Genomic DNA, 19,017 nt, shown 5'->3' with positions numbered 1-19,017 from the left:
ACTGTCTACCATGGTACCTGGCCTGCTGAAAGCACTCAGTGACTGGTAGTGGTTGCTATGGTTATGATGTCTTCACCTCCCAAAGTGGCTGTTGTGTTGTCTCCACCAACAGAATGTCTTCCTGTCCCAGTCTCATATCTCCCTGGGAAACATTCCTGTGCAGAGCAAGTGTAGCCGCCTGCTGTTCCTTAACAACATCTCCAAGAATGAGACAATTGTCTTTGAGTGGCAGCTGAAGCCTCTAGAGTTTGGGGAGGTGAGAGTGCCCTATTCCCACAGAATTAGAACCTCTAGCAGGGCTCAAGATCCATCTTACCCCATCCCAGGCCACTCCATCCCACCCCATTCCATCCCATCTTGACCCCTCTCCATCGCACTGAATCCCACCCCATCTTATCCCACTATATCCTATCCTATCGCATCCCATTTCAACCTACTCCATCCCATCCCTGTGAAGCTCCAGAGACCTCTTCCCCCAAACAAACAGGTGTCTGTGAGTCCCATGACAGGGAAGGTGGCTCCTGAAGAGACAATTCCATTCGTGGTGACCCTGAAGGCCTCAGTGCATGCCAGCTTCTACAGCATGGACCTGGTGTGCAAGGTGGGACCAGCACCAGAGAGAAGCTGGGATGGAGCATAGCTCTCACTCCTGGGATGTGTGTGGGCTATGAGATCTGCAGACCTCCACAGAAAGACAGAGGCCAGCCCCTGGAGGAATGGGGAGGGGGAGGGGGTTCCACAAGACACAAGTCCTCCAGACCTTGACCTTCTCCTTGTCCTGGGCTACAGGTGTATCGGCAGGACCTCCTGAACCAGTACCATAAGGAACTACAGGAGTGGAAGGATGAGGAAATGCGGCAGGAAGTGGAGTTTACCATCACAGATAGGAAAGTGAAGGTGAGGAGGCCAGAGTGGGCCTTGAACACCACAGATCTTTCTGACTGGCCTTACCAAGGTGGACAGAGGTGGTGATGTGAGGTGGTCCTACATGTAAAACCTGCCAGCCCTGTCCCACATTAGCTTGCTTTCATTAGACCAAGCATAGCATCTCCCCAAGAGACTCTCTTCTGGATAGAGGACTGGCTGGCCATTCCCTGCCTCATGTAGCCAGTGTTGATGGGTGCCTGCTGAGTGCCAGGTGTGGGGACCCAGGGGAGACAAGACAGCTCACTTTCTTTTTTTTAAAAAAAAATTTATTTATTTATTTATTCACAAGAGACACACAGAGAGAGGCAGAGACACAGGCAAAGGGAGAAGCAGGCTCCCTGTGGGAAGCCTGATGCAGGACTCAATCCCAGGACCCCAGGATCATGCCCTGAGCCGAAGGCAGACGCTCAATCGCTGAGCCACAGGTCTCCCAACAGCTCACCTTTCTGATGGAAGATGGTGTGGGTCAGGGGTTTCAGGGCCAGGCTCTGGAAACCAGTTATCCAGTTTTGATTCTTGGCTTTAATAATTTCTAATTCTGGGATCTTGGTCAAGTTACTTAACATCTCAGTCCCTCAACTGTAAAATAGGGGGAATATGACATCTGGGATTGACTTCAGGATAATCCAGGGGCACCTGGTGGTGCAGTCAGTGAAGCGTCCAACTCTTGATTTCAGCTCAGGTCATGATCTCAGGGTTATGGGATCGAGGTTGAACTCCACCCTCAGCAGGAAGTCTGCTTGAGACTCATTCTCTCCTTCTCCCTCTGCCCCTCCCCTCCCTGCTCACACGAGTGTATGCGCACACTCTCTCAAATACATAAATAAATCTTGAAAAGAGAGAGAGAACCCAGAAGTGGGACACAAATGAGACAAGATTGGCCATGAGCTGCTGATGGGTGGGTAATGTGGTGGGTAATGGAGGACTCTGTACATTCTCTCTACCTTCCTGTACATTTGAAATTGCCCATATGAAGAGGATTAAAAATGAAAGTTCAAAAATATTTTGAATGCAAGTAAAATAATGCCTGCTTCACAGCATTGTGGTGAGGATTGGATGAGTTAAAGCATGCAAAGAGCCTGCAACAGTGCCTGGCATCCAGTGGATGCACTAAACGACTACTAGTATTTGTAGGGAAGACAGAGAATAAACATGAGACAAAACAGCCTCTTCTGTCCCTTCTCATTTCCCAGCCTCCCTATGCTGGTCTTCTTGCACCTTGATCACCTCTGCACTCACCACACTCAACCCCCAGGGAGGAGACACTGCTTCCCTCTAAAGCTGTGGCCCAACTATGAATGCAAATCATGTCTGCAGGGTGTGGGAGAAGGGATTTCTGAATGAAATCTTAATGAAGGAGAGCATTTCCTTATCACACCAAGCTGCAAAGCTCCGAGGCACAAGGACAAGCACCCTTGGTACAGCCTGCGTATATTTGGTGGAATCTCCTTTCCTTTCCTTCGGTTGAGTGATCTGATTTTCCTTGCAGTCTGCAGGCAGCACTTCCCTAAGGAAGGTCCTGGAAGGGGGTGTGGCTGGGAGTTGGGTGAGAGCAAGAGGGCAGCAGGTCCCGGCATGGGCTTCCGGCCACCCATGGGTGGACAGGAAAGGTAGGAAGAGGGGAGTCCCTCTAGGCTTCTCGTATCCCAAGCATGGGTCTCCTTGCTTCCACAGGAAGCCGGATGCTGTGGAGCCTGTGCACCTATGAGGAAGTACAAGGTGAGCTTATAAGCCCCATCTCCTTGGGATAAATTGAAAGGTCCTTGCTTGCTTCCAGAGATACCTCCAACTGCTGGCCCAGCCTCCTGGAAGGGAGGGATGGAAGTGGGGTGGGATCACACTTGCATTTGGCCCAAAAGGCCTGGTTGGGGCTAGGGACCCATCGGTAAGGGAGTGATGTCCCCAAACCCCTGTCATCCACCTCTCCTCCTTTCCAAAGACGCTGCCCCCCATCAGGAATCAGCAGCCTCTCAACCGGCCTGCCAGCTGGAACCTTAAGATCCCAAAGAAGATAAACTGGTTCTGTCCCCAGTTGCCCTCGCCAGACATGCTGTACTTGGGCCTCACGGCCCGTGCTCATGCCACTGACTACTTCCTAGCAAACTTCTCTGACTTTCCCCGCCACTTCTTGCACCGGTGAACTCTCAGGGAGGGAGGGGTCTCTGCCCCCTGGGGACCTCAGATAGGCCTCCTGCCCCACCTCCTTCCTTCCTTTTCCAACTTGGAGCCTCTCTAAGTCCTGTTGCCAACTCTGAGGCTTGGGCACTACATTTGGGCCAAGGTGGGGGGTGGGGGTGCTGTCCCAAGCTCATCTATGTTCTTAGGACTTCATGGCCACCACCATTGCTCATGAACCCACCCACCCCCATCTCCCAACCTCCCACATGGTGGCTTACTCAGGCCACTCAGAATGTCACGGCCTGCTCCAGGGAGCTGCCAAAAAGAAAATGCCCCAGGGAGGAGTTGGAGGCTTCTGAGGAAGAATCCCCAGACAAGTGGGCTGCCGTCTCCAAGCAGGAAAAGCAGCTCCTGATTGACTGTCTCACCACCATCATCAGGTGACCCCCTGGACCCTCACCATCCCCCTCATCTTGTCAGCTCATTCAGCCAACTCTGTGTCCACCCATGGTCCCTGAAATCCCAGCCCTGAAAAACAGAACTTCCTTACAAGATCCTTTCACTGGTGGCCCCAGGCCCTGTAGGATGGGGCAGCTCTGATGGAGCTGGCTAGAGGGATCCTGAGGTCTGGATCCTGAGGTCTGTCCTGTCCAGGGCTAGTAGATAAGGTCTGAGCCAGTTCACTGTCTCCCCAGGCCTCCGGTTGCTTATCTGTGTAACTCTGACCTCTTGGTTCTACCTCTAAGGACCCATGGGGCCCAGAGATGCCTCTAAAGAAGGGGTGGGCAGGGCAGCTGACTAAAGGCTTGTTAGTCCAAGCACCCATTTGTAGACAGAGTGGGCAGGAACTGCCCCTTGGAGAACACTGAAGCCAGAGTCCCAAAGGGGGGGCTCAAGGACCCCTTGCAAGGCCTCCCAGCAGGGACCTCCTCTTCCTCCTCCCTGCCATGCAGGGGTCTGCTAGAAGACAAGATCTTCCATGAGGCCGTGGACCAAAGCCTGGTGGAGAAGATGCCTTACTTCTCCCAGTTCTGGAATGAGCAGTCAGCCAGGTTCGTGGCCCAGAACAACACCCTGCACTTAGCACCAGTCCTGTCTCCATCCTCTAGCAGCTGGGAGGCCAGCAAAGGCAAGGAGCCAGAGGAGGACAAACTGAGGCTGGGAAAGAAAGTGGGGGAGGAGGAGGAGAAGAGCGAAGAGGAAGAGGAAGAGGAGGAGCTGGAGGAGGAAGAGGAGGAAGAGGAGGAAGAGGAGGAGATGGAAGAGGAGGAGACAGGCAAGGGGGAGCTGGAGGAGGAGGAGCTGGAAGGGAAGGAAGAGAAGGTGCCCTGGATGGGGATTGAGCCCATGCTGCAGCCCGCGTCCCAGGAGTCGCTGAAATGGCAGTGGCAGCAGCAGCTGAAGGTCATAGTGAAGGAGGAGCAGGAGCAGGACGAGAAGGAGACCATCAGCCGGTGAGCAGCCTGCGGAAGGATCCCGGGAGGCAGGGGTGTGCTGGGGCGCACCTGGGCAAGGCCCTTCCCAGCTCAGCGTTCACCGACGTCCCCACTGGTGGCTTAAGGCCTTCACGGGGAGTGTCCGCAGGAGGCGATCCGAGCTGTTTCGAGCATTCACTAGCACACCACTTCCGGAGGGTAGTCTGCACCCCCGCTTCTTGGAGGGCCTTTCCCTGGGGCTGCTCCCGGGCCCTCCCTGCCCGTGTGGGGATTCCTTAGGCACCACCACCCCCTTCGTCTCAGCCTGATGCCTCTCCCCACACCCGGCCCCGAGATGGGCCTACACTTGCGGGGGTTCGGATCCCACCGCTTGTTCCAGCAGCTGACAACTTGGGCAGCTCGGCAACTTGGTCCCCTTCAGCCACATACGAGCGTCTGTAAAGTTGGAACAAGGATGCCTTCTAGGGTTGGGAGGGCAGGGAGCGACCCGGGAACCCCCGCAGAGCGCAGGGCGCGCGGTGTACAGCACGCAAGAGGCCCGCGGAGAACGCGGAGCGCCGTCGACGGCGACGCTGCCACCTACCACCGCCCCCTCCCGCCGCCGCAGGCTCCCGGCGTTCGCCAACCTGCAGGAGGCGCTGCTGGAGAACATGATCCAGAACATCCTGGTGGAGGCGAGCCGCGGGGAGGTGGTGCTCACCTCGCGGCCGCGCGTCATCGCCCTGCCGCCGCTCAGCGTTTCCAGGTGGGGGCGCCCCCCGCGCCGCAGGGGCGCGAGGGGCGCGGGGCGGGCAGGCTTGGCCCCGGGCCTGCCCCCGACCTCCCTCTGGGGCTTTCTGTCTTCCAGGGTTGAGACTCCCGACTTGCTGCCCGTGGCGCCCCTCGGGCTGCAGCAAGCAGAGGTGCCCCGCCCGGCGGTGCCGCCCCCTGCGACTCTTTGAGGACGCCAGAGCCCAACCCCTCCGACTTGCTGCCCTAAGGGCCCCCTCCCCGCCGCCCCGCCAGTAAAGCATCCGGCCTTCTGTATCTGCCTTGACTTTGTTTCCCCGACGCAGGAGGAATTCTTGCGCGCGCTCTGGGAGGGACAGATGGTGGGAGCGGCCGAGGCGAACTGCAGCGACTCGTTGCAGACTTGGGTGCTGGGAGGGTGCGTCTCTCCCCTCCACGCGGCCCCGGGGCCTGGGCTCCTGCCGCTCACTCCGGGCGCCGACCTGGTTCGGCCAGTGGAGGGCGCTTCGGGCGGGGCCTAAGCGGCCTTTGCCCCAGCGCAGCCCGGCGGACGGGAACTGAGCGCCGGGCCTAATCGGCGCAGCAGGTGGCTGCAGGGCGAGGTGACTACCCCTCCCCTTTCCCCGTCGCGCCTGCTCCGAGGCTCGGTCCCTCCATCACCAGCCTTTTCTCAGCATCCGTCGGGCTCCCGGGACTGTGCTAAGAGGTTGAGCAGGGAGGAAAACCGGGGCACGTCGTGGAGGGCTAAGGGCTAGACGCTGGGACGTGGGTGGAGGTCACAGCTAGACAGCGGGCCACAGGCCCTACTAAGCGACCCCCATCGTCAATCTGAATCCCCAGCGCAAGTGATGTCCCACCTTCCCTAGGAGACCCACCTCTCTCTCCCCCCTAACCTCCTCCCGGCAGCCTCTGTCCTCTGCTCCTCCCCCCCACCCCCCAGGCAGGTGGGTGGAAAAGTGACATCTGGTGTTGTTCCAGAGGCGCCCAGGTCCCCGACACCCCCCCTCCACCCCCGCGGCCAAGGCCTCGGAAAAGCTCCAGCCCCAGAGCCCAGGCGGGGGCGGAGAGGGGGTGGGGGCGCTCCGCCTCCTCTGAGTCAATATTTGCTCCGAGCAAACGGGCGCCCGGGACAGGTGTGAGTGTGTGTGTGCGTGTGCGTGTGTGTGTGTGTCTAGGGGCGGGGACTGAGCAGGCGGTATAAAAGCGTGCTGAGCCCGGGCTCCCGCACAAGCTCGGGGGAGTGGGCTGGGGACCAAGCCAAGCAGGGCCGGGCCAGGTGAAGGGTGACCAGGAGGGAGGAAGGGAGGGGCGGGCCGGGTGCGCACCTGGGTGGCCTCCTCGGCCGGCGACGTGTCAGCCGCAGATGCGCGCAGGTGAGGGCGGCGGCTAGCGGCGCGCTGGGGGCCACTGCGCTCGCAGAAGACCAGGACCAGGAGCTCGCCGAGGGCGCCAGCCAGGCCCCGGGCCCTCCGCTCCCGCCCCGCGACGAGCCCCTCGCACAAACCGGACCTGAGCGTTTTGTTCGTTCGGCTCGCGTGAGGCAGGGGTGGCCTCTCAGCACCCGCCCGGGGGCCGGGCCCGACCGCCACGCAGGCACCTGCCGCCGCCGCCGCCGCCGCCGCCAGACGGGTCGGAGAGGCCGCGCGCCGCTCCCAGGGGAGATCCGGCTCCCATCCGGCCCCGCCCGCCCTGCCTCGTCCCGCCCGCAACGCCAGGGTGCCCGGCTTGATTCCGGGTAATGTGGGCCGGCTGAGCAGGCTCCACCGGGTCGCATAAGGGGCTGTGGCCGAAACAGGAGCCCTTCTGGAGGTGGAAACCCGGCTGCTAGTCCCGCTCTGTCCCAGCGACTTCTGTGGCCTTGGGCAAGTCATTTCCCAGCCTCTCCTGGGTTTTCCTGTTTGCTCAATGAGAGGGGTTGGTCTGGCCTCCCAGCGAGGGCCTCACCAGTCCCCAAATCCTGGCTTCTGGGCTTCTAGCAATAATTCTGAGCCACCTGCCCTGGGAAGTTGGAGACCCTCAAGGGGCTGGAGCAGTAGCTGTGAAGTGTGGAAAATCTGGGTTGAAGGAGCTAGAGCCAGGTGAAGATCGAGTGTGTTCCTCCAAATCTGTTTGGTGCTGACATCCTGAGGGTTCACTCCCTGCCATCTCCCTGGCCCCTCTTTCAGTCTTCCCATGTGTGAGATAGACTGAGTGATTGAAAAGGACAAACATGGGGTCCCCTAGCCCTTGCCAGATGGGGTCCCCAGGGACCGCAGCTCGCCACCTTTCCGGAACTCCATAATCCCAAGGCCTCCTGTTGCACGCAGCTGCGGGTCGGGTGAGGGTGGGTCCGAATGGCCCTCATCTTAGGCAGGAGTCCACGGGTCATTAGCCACCACCCACACCTGAGACAGCCGGGTGCCCTTCTGCAGTGATTCAGAGTGCTAAGATCTGACATGGGGGAGGGGGCGGAGAGTGCCCTAGACCCTGGCCTCCTGCCTGCTGAGTCTAGAACTGAGAGTTCCACACACAGCAGTAGGTCAGTCCGAGCCCTTAGCGGAGTCCCTCTGTCCTCTGACTCCGGGTGTCCTCCATTCCTCCTCCTCAAAATTGGTGGTGGTGCCAGTCTTGCCGCAGACAGAGGGGCCCGTTGTAGATCGTAAGTGGAGGGAAGCCTCTTGGACAGCGGTAAGGAGCCACAGTTTCCCCTCAGAGTGAGCAAGCATCATGGGGCTACATGGATTGTACCCCCACACACACCCAGGCAGAGGTAGCCCCTGGGGAGAGAGAACAAAGGTCAGGAGCCACAAGTCCTTCCAGCTCCGTTCTGGATGTTCCTAGAGGGGCTGGCTTGTCCTTTCTACCTGCCCCCCCCCTCCACTGTCACCCCCGCTCAACTACCCGCAGGCCCTATGGGATCTGCTGAGTCCTCAGTGCAGAGAAAGGGAGGGGGAGGGGATGAGATGGCTCTGACAGATTCCAGGAAGTTCTGGAAGGGGGTGGACTGCAGCGGCCCTGGGGAGGGGGACATCCATGGGCCCCCAGGCAGGGGCGTGTGCAGCCCCCATCCTGCCCTCCCTTACCAGGCTCCTGGTCCTCTGCTCCTTGCCTGGTGCTGAAGATTTGCCTGTCAGGGGCCTGGCCTGGCACCGGCACATCTTCCCTGTGTCTTTGAGGGCTTCCTCTTCTCCTCCCTGATTGTGGAAGGGGGTTAGAGCTCCCGACCTCTGGCTGAGATTTCAGATCTGGGGGTTGCACAACGAAGAGATGTCCCCCTGAAGCGACCCCCTTCCACACACACACAATCATTTGGTGTGTGTTGGGGGGGGCGGGTGGGAAGAATGAGGCCATCAGGAGGCTGGGTCAGCCCTTGCAACCGAGAACCACTGCCTTTTCCCTCCAGGGCCTAATTTCTCCAGACCTCCACCTCCCGTCCCCAAGACCCGCATTTCCTGACTGAGGCCTAGGCTCAGGCTTGGGCCTCTCCCGTCCAGGGCCCTCCTCCCTGCCCGGCCAGGGGCGGAGACTCCAGGCGCCAGGCTGGCCTGCAGGTGCGGGGCTTGGGGAGGAGGGGGGTGCTCAGCAGCTGGCGTTCGAGAGTGGGCCCCCTCCCCCCACCCCCTTCCAGCTCCCAGCCGGAGCCTGCTTCCTGTCATCCCTGTCAGCACCCCAGGCGGGGGAGGTGACAGGTAGGGGAGGAAGCGGAATAAGGGACTGAGCGGTCGGAGTGCGGGCAGCCCTGGGACTGGGGAAGCGCAGAGGAGCCTTGGGGAGGGGAGACAGGGAGCAGAAAACACAGGCAGGACAGAAAGATAGAAGATGAGGCCTAGAAGGATGTGAGACCCAGGGGAGATTTCAGGATCTGGAGAGGCTGCAGCTCCCCCGCCCCCCGCCCCCGTGAAAGCCAGGGCTAGGGAGCGACAAAGACAACCCCAGAGAAACCAAAACCAGAGAGGGAGCGAAGTACCCTGATAGAGCAAGAGAGGTACAATTGGGAGAGATGGAGAGATTTGAAGATGCCAGGTCAAAGGTCAGGGTAAGCAGAGGTAGAAGGCAGAGCATGTGGGGAGGTAGGGGTCCGCCGGGTGAAAAGGGCCTCCAGCCCCACCCTGGGGGAAATCACCCCCAAGAGAGGAGAGAGAGGTGGCTTCTAACGGCCAGAGCCCCAAAGCCGGGGAGGGCTGATAGGCCTGACTTGGGAGACCCATCTTTCTCCCAGTAAAGGGCAAACGACGAAGAGGGGCAAGGCTCAGGCCCTGCTGGACACTGAGCCACGAGGGGCACCATCTGACCCCATCTCTGCCCTTTTCTCTCTTGGCCACAGCTGTAGAGACAGACAGCTTTGGCAGCTGACCTACCCGCTACCCACCTGCCGGTTGTGGCCCAGCCGTGGAACCTCTGCCCAGGGTCCATTTGAGAGTCAGGGGACCCGGGAGGGGACCGGGAGTGGAGGCACTGGGGTGGGGGGGCTCATAACCAGGTGCTAATCCCCATCCGGCCAAGGCAGAACCAGAGCCTCACTGACCTTCTCAGAGATTAGTCCCCATGGCGACCTTGGCAACTCACCCCCTCACTCTGGCTGGGGGGGGGGGGGTGGGTGCAGAGGCTGGGTGGGGAGGGCAGGGAAGCTTCCTGAGGCACCACAGGAGCACAGCAGTCAGGCTTGGGAGGCCTCTCCAAAATCAGCCCGTACTACAAAATTGGGCCCTCAAGAGAGGGGGACTGACCTGCCCCAGGGCACATAGGGAACCCAAAGAGCCTCCAGTTCCGCTCCCAAGTGCTTGTTCCAGAAGAGCAGAGGAAAGGAAATTGAGATACGACCCCTCTGACCCTCCCAAGCCTCCCAAACTGAGATCCTGAGCAGAGTGGCTTGAATGGGGTGAGGCAGGAAGGCTCCCCATCCAGAGTGCTAGGCTGGCTTGCACAAGGCCAATGTGGGAAGGGAGATGCAGCTCCCAGAACTAGGCTTGCTGCCCTGACTCCAGCCTCCATTCCAGCCAGGCCTGGGGGTGCGGGGAGCAGGGGGGAAGCCTTGCAGCAAAGCCATTCGTGACCGCAACCACCGTGACAACTAAGGGCTAACATTTATTGGGCACGTTCGGCAGGCCAGTTCTGTTTTACATGCTCTCGAATCTTCACAGCAGTTTTTAAGACTATTGTTCCCATTTTCCAGCGGGAAAAACTGAGGAGTAGAATGCAACTTAGAAGCAGTGGAGCTTGGATTTGAACCCAGGCAGTGGTGCAAGATTCCCGAGCACTCTTAACCCTCCAGTGTCTGTATGCTCATGGGCCGGTGACTGAGACGACCTTCTCTCCTCTTGGACACTGGCCGTGGAATGGGATATGTGCAAGTGTAAGTCACAAGGGAATACCCGTGTGTGACCCCCCAACACCCAGCACAGGGGGGCACATGGCACATTTTATTAAATTATTGGAGGAATAAGTGAGTGAACAAGCGTTTGCCCATAAATGAGTGTGGCTTTGGGGGCCTATTGAACCCTAGGAGAGTGCTCACGTGCGGTGTGTGGGATCCGCGTGTGGGATCTGCTGTGCCTGTAGCCCCAAGGCATGCGTGTGCCCGCCCTCTCCCTGCTGCCCTGCGTGAGCCCCCTGGCTTTGTGTCTGGTGAGCGTGTGGCGGTGGAAGCTGCCTCCCATCTCCCTGGATGGGAGCCAGCTCCACGTCCCCACTGAGAGGCAGAGAAGAGGGGCTCTGCTGCTGGCAGGAGAGGACAACGGGTGTGTGAGTGGGGCTCCCGCATCCCCCCCAAGACCCCCCTCTTTGGGGCCAGCTGTCGGACCCTGCCTGAACTGAGCTGATCTCTCAGTTATCTGTCTCCCAGGAGACCAGACCTCACAGCCCCAGGGAAGGTGCTCATCTGCCCGTTCCTGGCTCTGAACCTGGGGGGGGGGGGCAGCGGGGGTAGTGAGGCTGTAAAGGAGAGGCTGGTGACCCGACCAGGGGGAGGGAGGGCACCATTCACAGAATTTGCATCTTCAGTCACCAAAGCCCTGGCTGATTTCCCAGTGAAATGAGGGGTAAGAGGTGGGAGCCGGCCAGCTTGAGGAAAGGACATGGGCCACTGGGCGCTTCTAAGCTGCCCAGCAGTACTGGGAAGTCGGGCTGCTCGGGGATGGGGCTCTACTTGAGGGAGAGGTCTCTGGGGATTCTCAAATATCCCCTTTATATGGGATAGAGACCTGGGTGGGAGCCCAGGATCAGGTTGAGGGATCTTCATCAGATCTGTGTGCCCTGTACAGGAAAGGGCCCTGAGTGGGATCTGAGGGTCTCGGGTTCTGAGGACACAGGACTGAGTCTGAGGGTTTCTCTGTGGGATCTGAAGGTACCTGGTGGGTTTCGGGCTTTGGTAGAATCATGGGAAGGGCAGTCCTAGAGATTTCTCTATGGGACCGGAAGTCCCCATAGGAGATGAAGGGCTGGAGAGGGTGGGGATGGGGAGTTCTTTGAGGACGATGAGATCCCTATGAGAGCTTGAGGTCTCTTGGAGGTGTAGATCTGGGGACACTTTTTTTTTTTTGGCCTAACTTCCCCCTTCCACACCCAAAGGCTGAGGCTGTGGATGGGGAGGAGGTGGGAGTGAGGGTGCTGAGCTGGCAAACAAAGCCACCTGTGCCTCCATCCTTCAGGAAGCTCTAAGCACAACTGATCTGGGAAAACAAACAGGACCAGCTGCTGAGGTGAGGAAGGGGGCTAGGAGGCGACGCGGGCGGGGGGGGGGGGGGGTGTCAGCTGGGGGACTGGCGCTGGATCAGCCTGGTGGAGAAAGGAGGCCGGGAGAGGGTCCATAGCACAAAATAGGGACAAGGACCCCAGAGTCCCATTCTAGCACACCCGGCAGGGCTGCCTGACAGCCCCTTCTCTGTCAGTGGGTCCTCCTTCCCTTTCTCTAGGACTTTGAGGCCCAGAGCCAGGGCAAGGTCTGGGGGAGGCGAGGACCCCGAGGGAGGTCAAGGCAGCTGGCTCCTGGCCTCTTGGTGGGTGTGCCCATTTCTGAGAGAGCTGCTCGCAGACATCTGGAACGGGGTGGAGCGGGGGAGGGGGAGCGCTGGGCCCTCTAACCGTGTTTCTGATGGGGAAACCGAGGTACCCAGGGGGGAAGAGGCTGACTAGTGCCTCACAGCTTCTGAGAGCAGAGCCCAGACCGGAATTTAGGACTAGAAACGTACCCTTTCTCCCACGAAGTGTCTCCACCCCAAATCCCAGACGGACTCTTCATTCGAATTGGCATCTCAGCTCTTATCGCCTCCCCACTGTGTCCCCGACCACACACACACACACACACCCCTCCTGCAGCATATGGTCGTCTGGCCAACAGCTGGATCGGAAACTGCCCACCTGGGCGCAGCCCAGACCCCAGGGCAACGTCCAGCCTCCCGCAGGCACCCGAGCACCCTCGGGGCGAACACCTGGCGCCCGCATCACGGAGCAGCGCAGACGCACAGCCTGACGCACTCGCCCCCGCGCGCGTCGCGGCCCGGACCTCAGGCTCGCACCAACTCTCCCTGCCACCCCACCCACCCCACCCCACCCCACCCCACCCCACCCACCTCACCTCGCGGGCTTCCCTTCCAGCGCGGCCCGCCCGCGCCCCCTGGCGGCCGAATCTAGAATTGCCCGATAGAGACGGAGGAGGAGGGAGGGAGGGAGGGAGGGAGGAGGGAAAGAGAGATTCGGTTCTCCCCTCCCGCCGCGTCCGACGACCCCCCTCGGGAGCCCAAGTCCAAGGACCAGGACACGAAGAACCCAGAACTCTGGCCCCCCTCGATAGTTTGTATTTTTCCCTTATAGATTTTTGGGGGAAATTATACCCTATTTGTGTTTCTCCAAACGCCCCCTCTGGTAGGGAATCAGGGCACTGGGCTTGCTCTGACCCCATCTCCACTCAAGCCCGGCTCTGGTCGTCCTTGCTGTGACTCAAACCTTCCTAACATGGACTTTACTCCTCGTGTTTTAGGGCACTTTACTCTTGGCATTCACCTTCACACACCTTAGGATCTTCAATAGCAGTTCCTCACGAGTGAAAACAGAGACCTAAGGGAGGCTCCAGTGTCTCCCAACACCTGTTCTCAGCAGTCCAGAATTATGGGGCCAGAGGGTGGGCGGGGGCTTGGAAGAGTGGGCAAAGCATTGCCCTTGCTCTCTCACTGGGGAATTTCCTCTACACCCCTTCCCCCTGGACATTTGACGCAGCCTGACCACCTGTTCCCTCACTCAGGTTTTATTGAGCACCTACTGTGTGCCCAGTACTGTGCTGGGTTTGAGGATAACAAAGAACAGGACCAACACGGCCCCTGCCCCCCTTAAATGGAGCTTACACTCTAGCAAGAGATACTCAGTGCACCCACAAACACTCTTGAGCAAAAGATGAAGAAACTTTACAGAGTGATAGACACTATAAAGAAAACAGGGTGATGCGATGAACAGTAAATGCCAGGAAGAGCATCACCCAGGAGGTAACAAAGGAGCCAGCTTCCCAAGACCTTGAGACTAAAACACTCCATCCAGGTAAGGGGAGGCTCCAAGGTGGGAATGAGCTTGACTGGCCAGAAAGGACGGCCGGTCAGCATGGCAGGTTGCCAGGAGCTGAGGCCGCAGCATCTGGCCTCTACAAGCCTAACTTTTAGTCAGAGGATGTGGAGTGGTAAGAGCACTGGCTTCGCAATCAAAGGGTTTAAGTTCTAATCTTGCTTTGACCCTGGCTGTGTGAATGTGGAGGAGGCCCTGTGCCCCCCTGGTGCCTCAGTTTCCAGGTCTGCATGTCCAAGCCTACCTCACTGGACTGTTGTTGAGTCTATAAAGAAAGCCGTGGGCTGGTGGGAACAACAAAATAGCAGTTCCCTTCTCACTCTCCCCTCGGTAATGAATACCCCCTCCATTAAGGAAAGCTCACAATTTTGCCAGAAGTCTTTATGCCTTATTGACAACTATGATGGTTAGGAAATTCGGCTGTAAATTGGGAGGAAATGACCTCCCTTGGAGGCCCCAATCCTTTCCTCCTCCTCCTCTCCCCCTCCCACTCTCCCCCCTTCTCCCTGCCACACAGGGCCCTGGGATTGAGGGCCAGAGCCTAGGACCTTCCGTCCCCACCAGAGTCCCCAGACCCTGGAGCTCTGTCTGGCCACTGGGAGCGTAACGCTGAGGTTGAACCATTCTACCTACCACAGTGAGCCACTCCCTTAATTACTATTATTTCTAAGCGCTTCGTAAATCCGAGCCCTCCCTTGGGCGGTTTACGCTTCCTGAGCTCAGCGCCACGTCGCGGAGAGTCCTGGTCATTGCCTCCTTCTTGGCCCCTCCGCGCACGAAAACTCCCGAGAGCGCCGAGCTGGGTCCGGGAACTCAAGCTCGGGAGCATAGCAGCCACCACCGGCCAGCGCTCCGGGGCAAAGAGGACAGAGGGCGGGAGGAAAACCGTTGGCGGAGAGCTGTGTCTACCCTCCCGGCCAGCGTCGGGAGCCGCCTCGCCCTAGGCCTGAGGAAGAAGTGGAGGGTAGGCGTTGGCAAGATTTCTCGAGAGCCTCAAGAATTCGCGATCGTAGCCAAGTGGCCCCAGAGTGACCTGGTACCTCCATCACTAAGGGTCTGGACCAGGGAGGGCGCGTTCTGGCTCGGAGGCCGGGTACGCCTTGCCCGGCTCAGGCCCCCCAAAAAAGAAAAAGCGGAGTCAGCCTCAGCTGCGGCGGGCGCGGGACATGGGCCTCAGCAGTTTCTATTGTGATCCCCGAGGGCTGGGGCCAGATTGGCGGCTGCGGGAAAGGCCTGGGCTCCCCAGGGGACACCAGAACTGACCGCGGCCTGCCCGCTGACTCAGCGCCCCCACCCCGCGGGAGAGAATGCGCGGAGGGGGCCAGGCCCGGTATAAAGCCCCGCGCGCCCAGCCCGCGCGCAGCCTCTCGGTTTTCCGACAGCACAGCGCTCACCCCACCGGGTGAATACTCGGGGCTGGGGCGGGGTCTCCCCGGGACGGGGGAGGGCGAGGCGAGGGACAGCCGCTCGCAGCCCGCAGCCCGGGTGGAGCCCCGCGCTCCTCGCCTCCCTCTACCCGCCTTGGGGGCGCCTGGGCCCGGGAGGGGGCCGGCCCGACGCTGAACCTTTCTTTGGTCCCGCCCTTCTCGCCCGCAGCGGCATGAGCAGCGCCCCCGCGCCGGGTCCGGCGCCCGCCAGCCTCACGCTCTGGGACGAGGAGGACTTCCAGGGCCGCCGCTGCCGGCTGCTGAGCGACTGCGCGAACATCGCCGAGCGCGGAGGCCTCCGCAGGGTGCGCTCTGTCAAGGTGGAAAATGGAGCGTGAGTGATGCGCCAGGCGCGGCGGGGCTGGGTTGGGGGCGCCGGGCTCCCCGGGTCTAAACTCCAAGCCTGGGACCTCAGCTCTCGGACCTCCATTCCCCAGACCTTTAGCCCTGCCCGAGAGAGACCGACCCACATGGGGAACCCCTTGGCCTCCCCAGAACTCCCGTGCGCAAGACAAATCCTAAAGGGATAAAGGCGAGAGGCGACCCTTTGCGGGCACCGGCGAGACCAGCCTGAACCCTGAAGGGATTCCCAGTGTAATTTCCTCCCCAGAGTTTTTCTCTGTGCAAAGTTAGATGGCTCTGCGCTTGGTATAACAAAAGAAACCAACTCCCTCTCCCTTCACCCTGGTCTCTGAGAGCCTGGGACCCTCAGGAGAGCTGAGGGCCCCTGACTATTGGAGGTTGTTGCTATCACAGGTTGCTGCTGCAGGTTGGGAGGTTCCTACACTTACCTTTGCAGGCACCTAAGTGCTTGAGGTAGGAACCCTTGGTTAGGTGATATTCAGAAGATCAGAGAATTCCTTCCAACCTGGGGAGCCTAAGCAGGAAGGCTGGATCCCTCAAACTCCAAATAGCAGGTGGTTTAGAGTCTTTAGCTTCTAGAGGGGCCAGATTGCCATGTGCTGTGTATGTCACGGTAAGAGCCTGGGGTGGGAGAAAAAGATTGTTTTCTCAGTCTTTTAGGACACAGTGAGGGTGGGGGTGAGGAGGAAGGAGTGGGGCTGGGGCAGATACCTCCCAGCTTCCTTTATCTTTCCCCAGTTGGGTGGCCTTTGAGTACCCCGACTTCCAGGGACAGCAGTTCATCCTGGAGAAGGGGGACTATCCTCGCTGGAGCGCCTGGAGCGGCAGTGGCGGCCACCACAGTGACCAGCTGCTCTCCTTCCGGCCAGTGCTCTGCGCGGTAAGCACAGCCTTCCCCTTGCCCCTCTGCCTCCTAGCTCCCAGCTCCAGGCCCTGACTCCACCATGGCACCTCAGAAAGGCTGTCCAGTCACCGTATGGGGATGTGTAAATACAATTCCTAGATGAGCGGTAATGGCATTACTTCCCAGAACCAAACGAATCTCGGAAAGTTCGGACTGTGGGCCTATAATCAGGCGCCAACCCCCCCCCCCCAAATCAGCACCATGGACAGCACCAAGCCCCGTCCGGGCTTAGCACCTACAGGTTCCTCACCTCGTGTCCTCCACACCTGTGAAAGAGTGCCACTGTCATCACACTGTCCTGTAGGGCTGGGGTGGCTCCTGTTGGCCTCATATACAAGTGTGGAAATGGGGCTCAGAAGGGCAGAGTGTCTCGTCCCGGGACACGAGCATTAACACGAAGATGAGACTAGAACTCAATCCAGGGATCCTTGGTGAAAAGAGGTCAGTCTCTGTGTATGTATGTGGGGTAAGGGTTGGTAGTGAATCAAACGAGTCACTGGAGGGGAGAATCTCACTTCTCACTTGTACTGACTTGCCTTCCATAGTCCTAGGCCCTTCCCCTCCTGGAATAGAGAAGCTAGGCTAGAGGTCGAATGCAAAGAGCAAATGCTGACTCAACCTAGCTCTCCATTCCAGGAGGGGAAGGGCCTAGGACTATGCAAGGCAAGACCCAACTAACATTGATGCCCTGGCCTGTCTGTTCTGACTCTGCCATCTGGCACCCCGCAGCTGGGCCCTACCCAGCTGTGAGAGGCTGTATCCAAGGTGCTGGGCAGGGGATTGAATAGTCAACGAGGCCTTTAGGAAAACTGTTTCTTGGTTAATGGGCTAAATTTCTCTCAGGATCTCTGATTTTCCTCCTGAAATATGTCCATATTACAATATGCCCTCTAGCCCTGACCTAGAAGGGACTCTGGGACACCCTCAGTCTCACCACCTCAACCCAAAGCCATAGAAGGGACTAGGCTGGGAACTTCTAAGTACCCCAGCTTCCCAGACTGCTATGGACCTGACGGAGTGATCTCTGAGAATGTCTGTGAAGCCAGAGTGTCTGCACAGCTGTGCTGGGAGGCAAGGTGGGAAAAGTGGGGCTGAGAATGTACTCACTAATACCTCTTTGGAGGGCCTGACCTGTCCACCCCCACCTTCCTGTGCCTCAGAATCACAGTGACAGCCGTGTGACACTGTTTGAGGGGGAGAACTTCCAGGGCAGCAAGTTTGAACTCAGCGATGACTACCCATCTCTGCCTTCCATGGGCTGGGCCAGCAAGGATGTGGGTTCTCTCAAAGTCAGCTCTGGAGCGTGAGTCCTGGGACTGAAACAAAGGAGATAAGAAAAGAAGGGAGGCAATGGGCACCAGGGAAGGGGGTTGGGAAAGGTGATGGGGTGCTAAGAGATAGGGTAAAGGGATGTTGGGGGCTGGAAGGCAGGGGGAAGTGAGATGATGGAGACAGACTGTGGGGAGGCAGGTAATAGAGTAAGAGTCAGGGAGCCAATGTGGGGATAGAAGAAGGGATTTTTTAAAAAGATTTTTTATTTATTCATTCATGAGAGACACAGAGAGAGAGGCAGAGACACAGGCAGAAGGAGAAGCAGGCTCCCCGTAGGGAGCCTGCTCAGGCCCTGAGCCAAAGGCAGATGCTCAACCTCTGAGCCATCCCAAGGAAGGGATGTTTTAAAAGATGGATGAGGAGGCAATGGAGGGTGGGAATAGGGAACAAGGGGAGGACCAGGCAGGGAGAGATCCATGTAGGGAAAATTGAAGCAATAGTTTTGGAGCTGAGGCTGAGAAAGGAAGGCTACTAATGGGAGACATTGGTGGGAGTGGGGGCAGAGCTGCTTACCACTCTTGTGCTCTCACTGGCCTAGGTGGGTGGCCTACCAGTACCCAGGCTACCGAGGCTACCAGTATGTATTGGAGCGGGACCGGCACAGCGGGGAGTTCCGTACCTACAGCGAATTTGGCACCCAGGCCCACACTGGACTGCTGCAGTCCATTCGAAGAGTCCAGCATTAAACTCCACAGCTTGACACCTCCCCTGAGGACCCTCAATAAAGGCTCCTGAACCTGGCTGTCCCTCTTGTCTCTTTCTTGGTGTTTTGTTCTGTGATCTTCATCCTAATCCTTCCCTGCCACAAGCCCTCCCCCCAGGCTTTCAGATTCTTGACTGGAGCATAAACTGCCTTAGTATGTATGTGGCTAGACCCTAATAGAGCTGAGAAAACTGCTGATAAGGACCTTGGGGATCCTGTTAAATACAACCAGTTCCACACTTCTCCTTGGTAAAGGCCATCAGTGGTGTACCACAGTACACATGGAGCATTTGCCATCCTCTGGTTTGAGTTCACACAGTCCTAGAAAGGGGCTCATAGCTGAATTTCAACCACCTGGGCCAGGTACTACCATACACAGCAGGACCTCCTTAACTCTGTGCAGCACTCATTTGGGTTTCTCCCTAACCCCCAAGGCATTTCTAGCCTTTATCTTCACCATGGCTCTCTATCCAACTGAGCAAAGCCTGCACCCTTTCTCCAGCCTTATGGAATCTCTGTCTTCTAAAGAAGCAAGCTGTAAGAGGAGAAATG

The 19,017-nt window shown here is 58.6% G+C and overlaps 2 protein-coding genes and 1 non-coding gene across 7 annotated transcripts in view; all 3 read left to right on the top strand.

Annotated features, from left to right (window-relative positions):
• CFAP65 (cilia and flagella associated protein 65) overlaps positions 1–5,507 on the top strand; it is a 32,647-nt gene extending 27,140 nt beyond the window's left edge. The window contains 9 exon segments of the mRNA XM_038585772.1: positions 113–256; positions 488–601; positions 790–897; positions 2,602–2,646; positions 2,867–3,063; positions 3,357–3,485; positions 3,999–4,499; positions 5,089–5,226; positions 5,329–5,507. Of these exon segments, the coding sequence (XP_038441700.1) occupies positions 113–256; positions 488–601; positions 790–897; positions 2,602–2,646; positions 2,867–3,063; positions 3,357–3,485; positions 3,999–4,499; positions 5,089–5,226; positions 5,329–5,422 (1,470 nt within the window). The 3' untranslated portion in view covers positions 5,423–5,507.
• Positions 5,508–6,687: 1,180 nt separating this feature from the next.
• On the top strand, positions 6,688–6,757 carry MIR375 (microRNA mir-375). Its single transcript, NR_049460.1, has one exon. It is a non-coding gene; the product is annotated as a microRNA mir-375 (primary transcript).
• A 95-nt stretch (positions 6,758–6,852) lies between these two features.
• Positions 6,853–18,504, top strand: CRYBA2 (crystallin beta A2). Of its 5 annotated transcripts, XM_038585769.1 has the most exons (8): positions 6,853–8,501; positions 8,593–8,740; positions 10,363–10,542; positions 11,837–11,887; positions 15,333–15,497; positions 16,265–16,406; positions 17,591–17,733; positions 18,301–18,504. In XM_038585769.1, exons 5-8 carry the CDS (start codon positions 15,337–15,339, stop codon positions 18,446–18,448), a joined length of 594 nt encoding a protein of 197 aa, XP_038441697.1. In that variant the 5' UTR covers positions 6,853–8,501; positions 8,593–8,740; positions 10,363–10,542; positions 11,837–11,887; positions 15,333–15,336; the 3' UTR covers positions 18,449–18,504. The 5 variants fall into 5 exon arrangements, with proteins under 5 accessions (XP_038441697.1, XP_038441696.1, XP_038441699.1 ...); XM_038585768.1 differs by lacking the exon at positions 11,837–11,887 and having other exon boundaries at positions 6,853–7,288; XM_038585771.1 differs by lacking the exons at positions 6,853–8,501; positions 8,593–8,740; positions 10,363–10,542; positions 11,837–11,887 and adding an exon at positions 12,874–14,700.
• The last annotated feature ends 513 nt before the right edge of the window (positions 18,505–19,017 follow it).

This window comes from Canis lupus, chromosome 37, assembly GCF_011100685.1.
Source record: "Canis lupus familiaris isolate Mischka breed German Shepherd chromosome 37, alternate assembly UU_Cfam_GSD_1.0, whole genome shotgun sequence".
In the NCBI taxonomy this organism is placed as follows: Eukaryota; Metazoa; Chordata; class Mammalia; order Carnivora; family Canidae; genus Canis; species Canis lupus.
The sequence above is the reverse complement of the archived record's forward strand: the minus strand, read 5'-3'. Positions and strand labels throughout refer to the sequence as shown.

Excerpts from the sequence above, each read along its gene's own strand:
- CRYBA2 (XM_038585767.1), top strand. The coding sequence starts at position 15,044 with ATGCGCGGAGGGGGCCAGGCCCGGTATAAAGCCCCGCGCGCCCAGCCC. Across the intron at positions 16,407-17,590 it reads TCCGGCCAGTGCTCTGCGCG|AATCACAGTGACAGCCGTGT; the intron begins GTAAGCACAGCC and ends CCTGTGCCTCAG. Across the intron at positions 17,734-18,300 it reads CTCAAAGTCAGCTCTGGAGC|GTGGGTGGCCTACCAGTACC; the intron begins GTGAGTCCTGGG and ends TCACTGGCCTAG.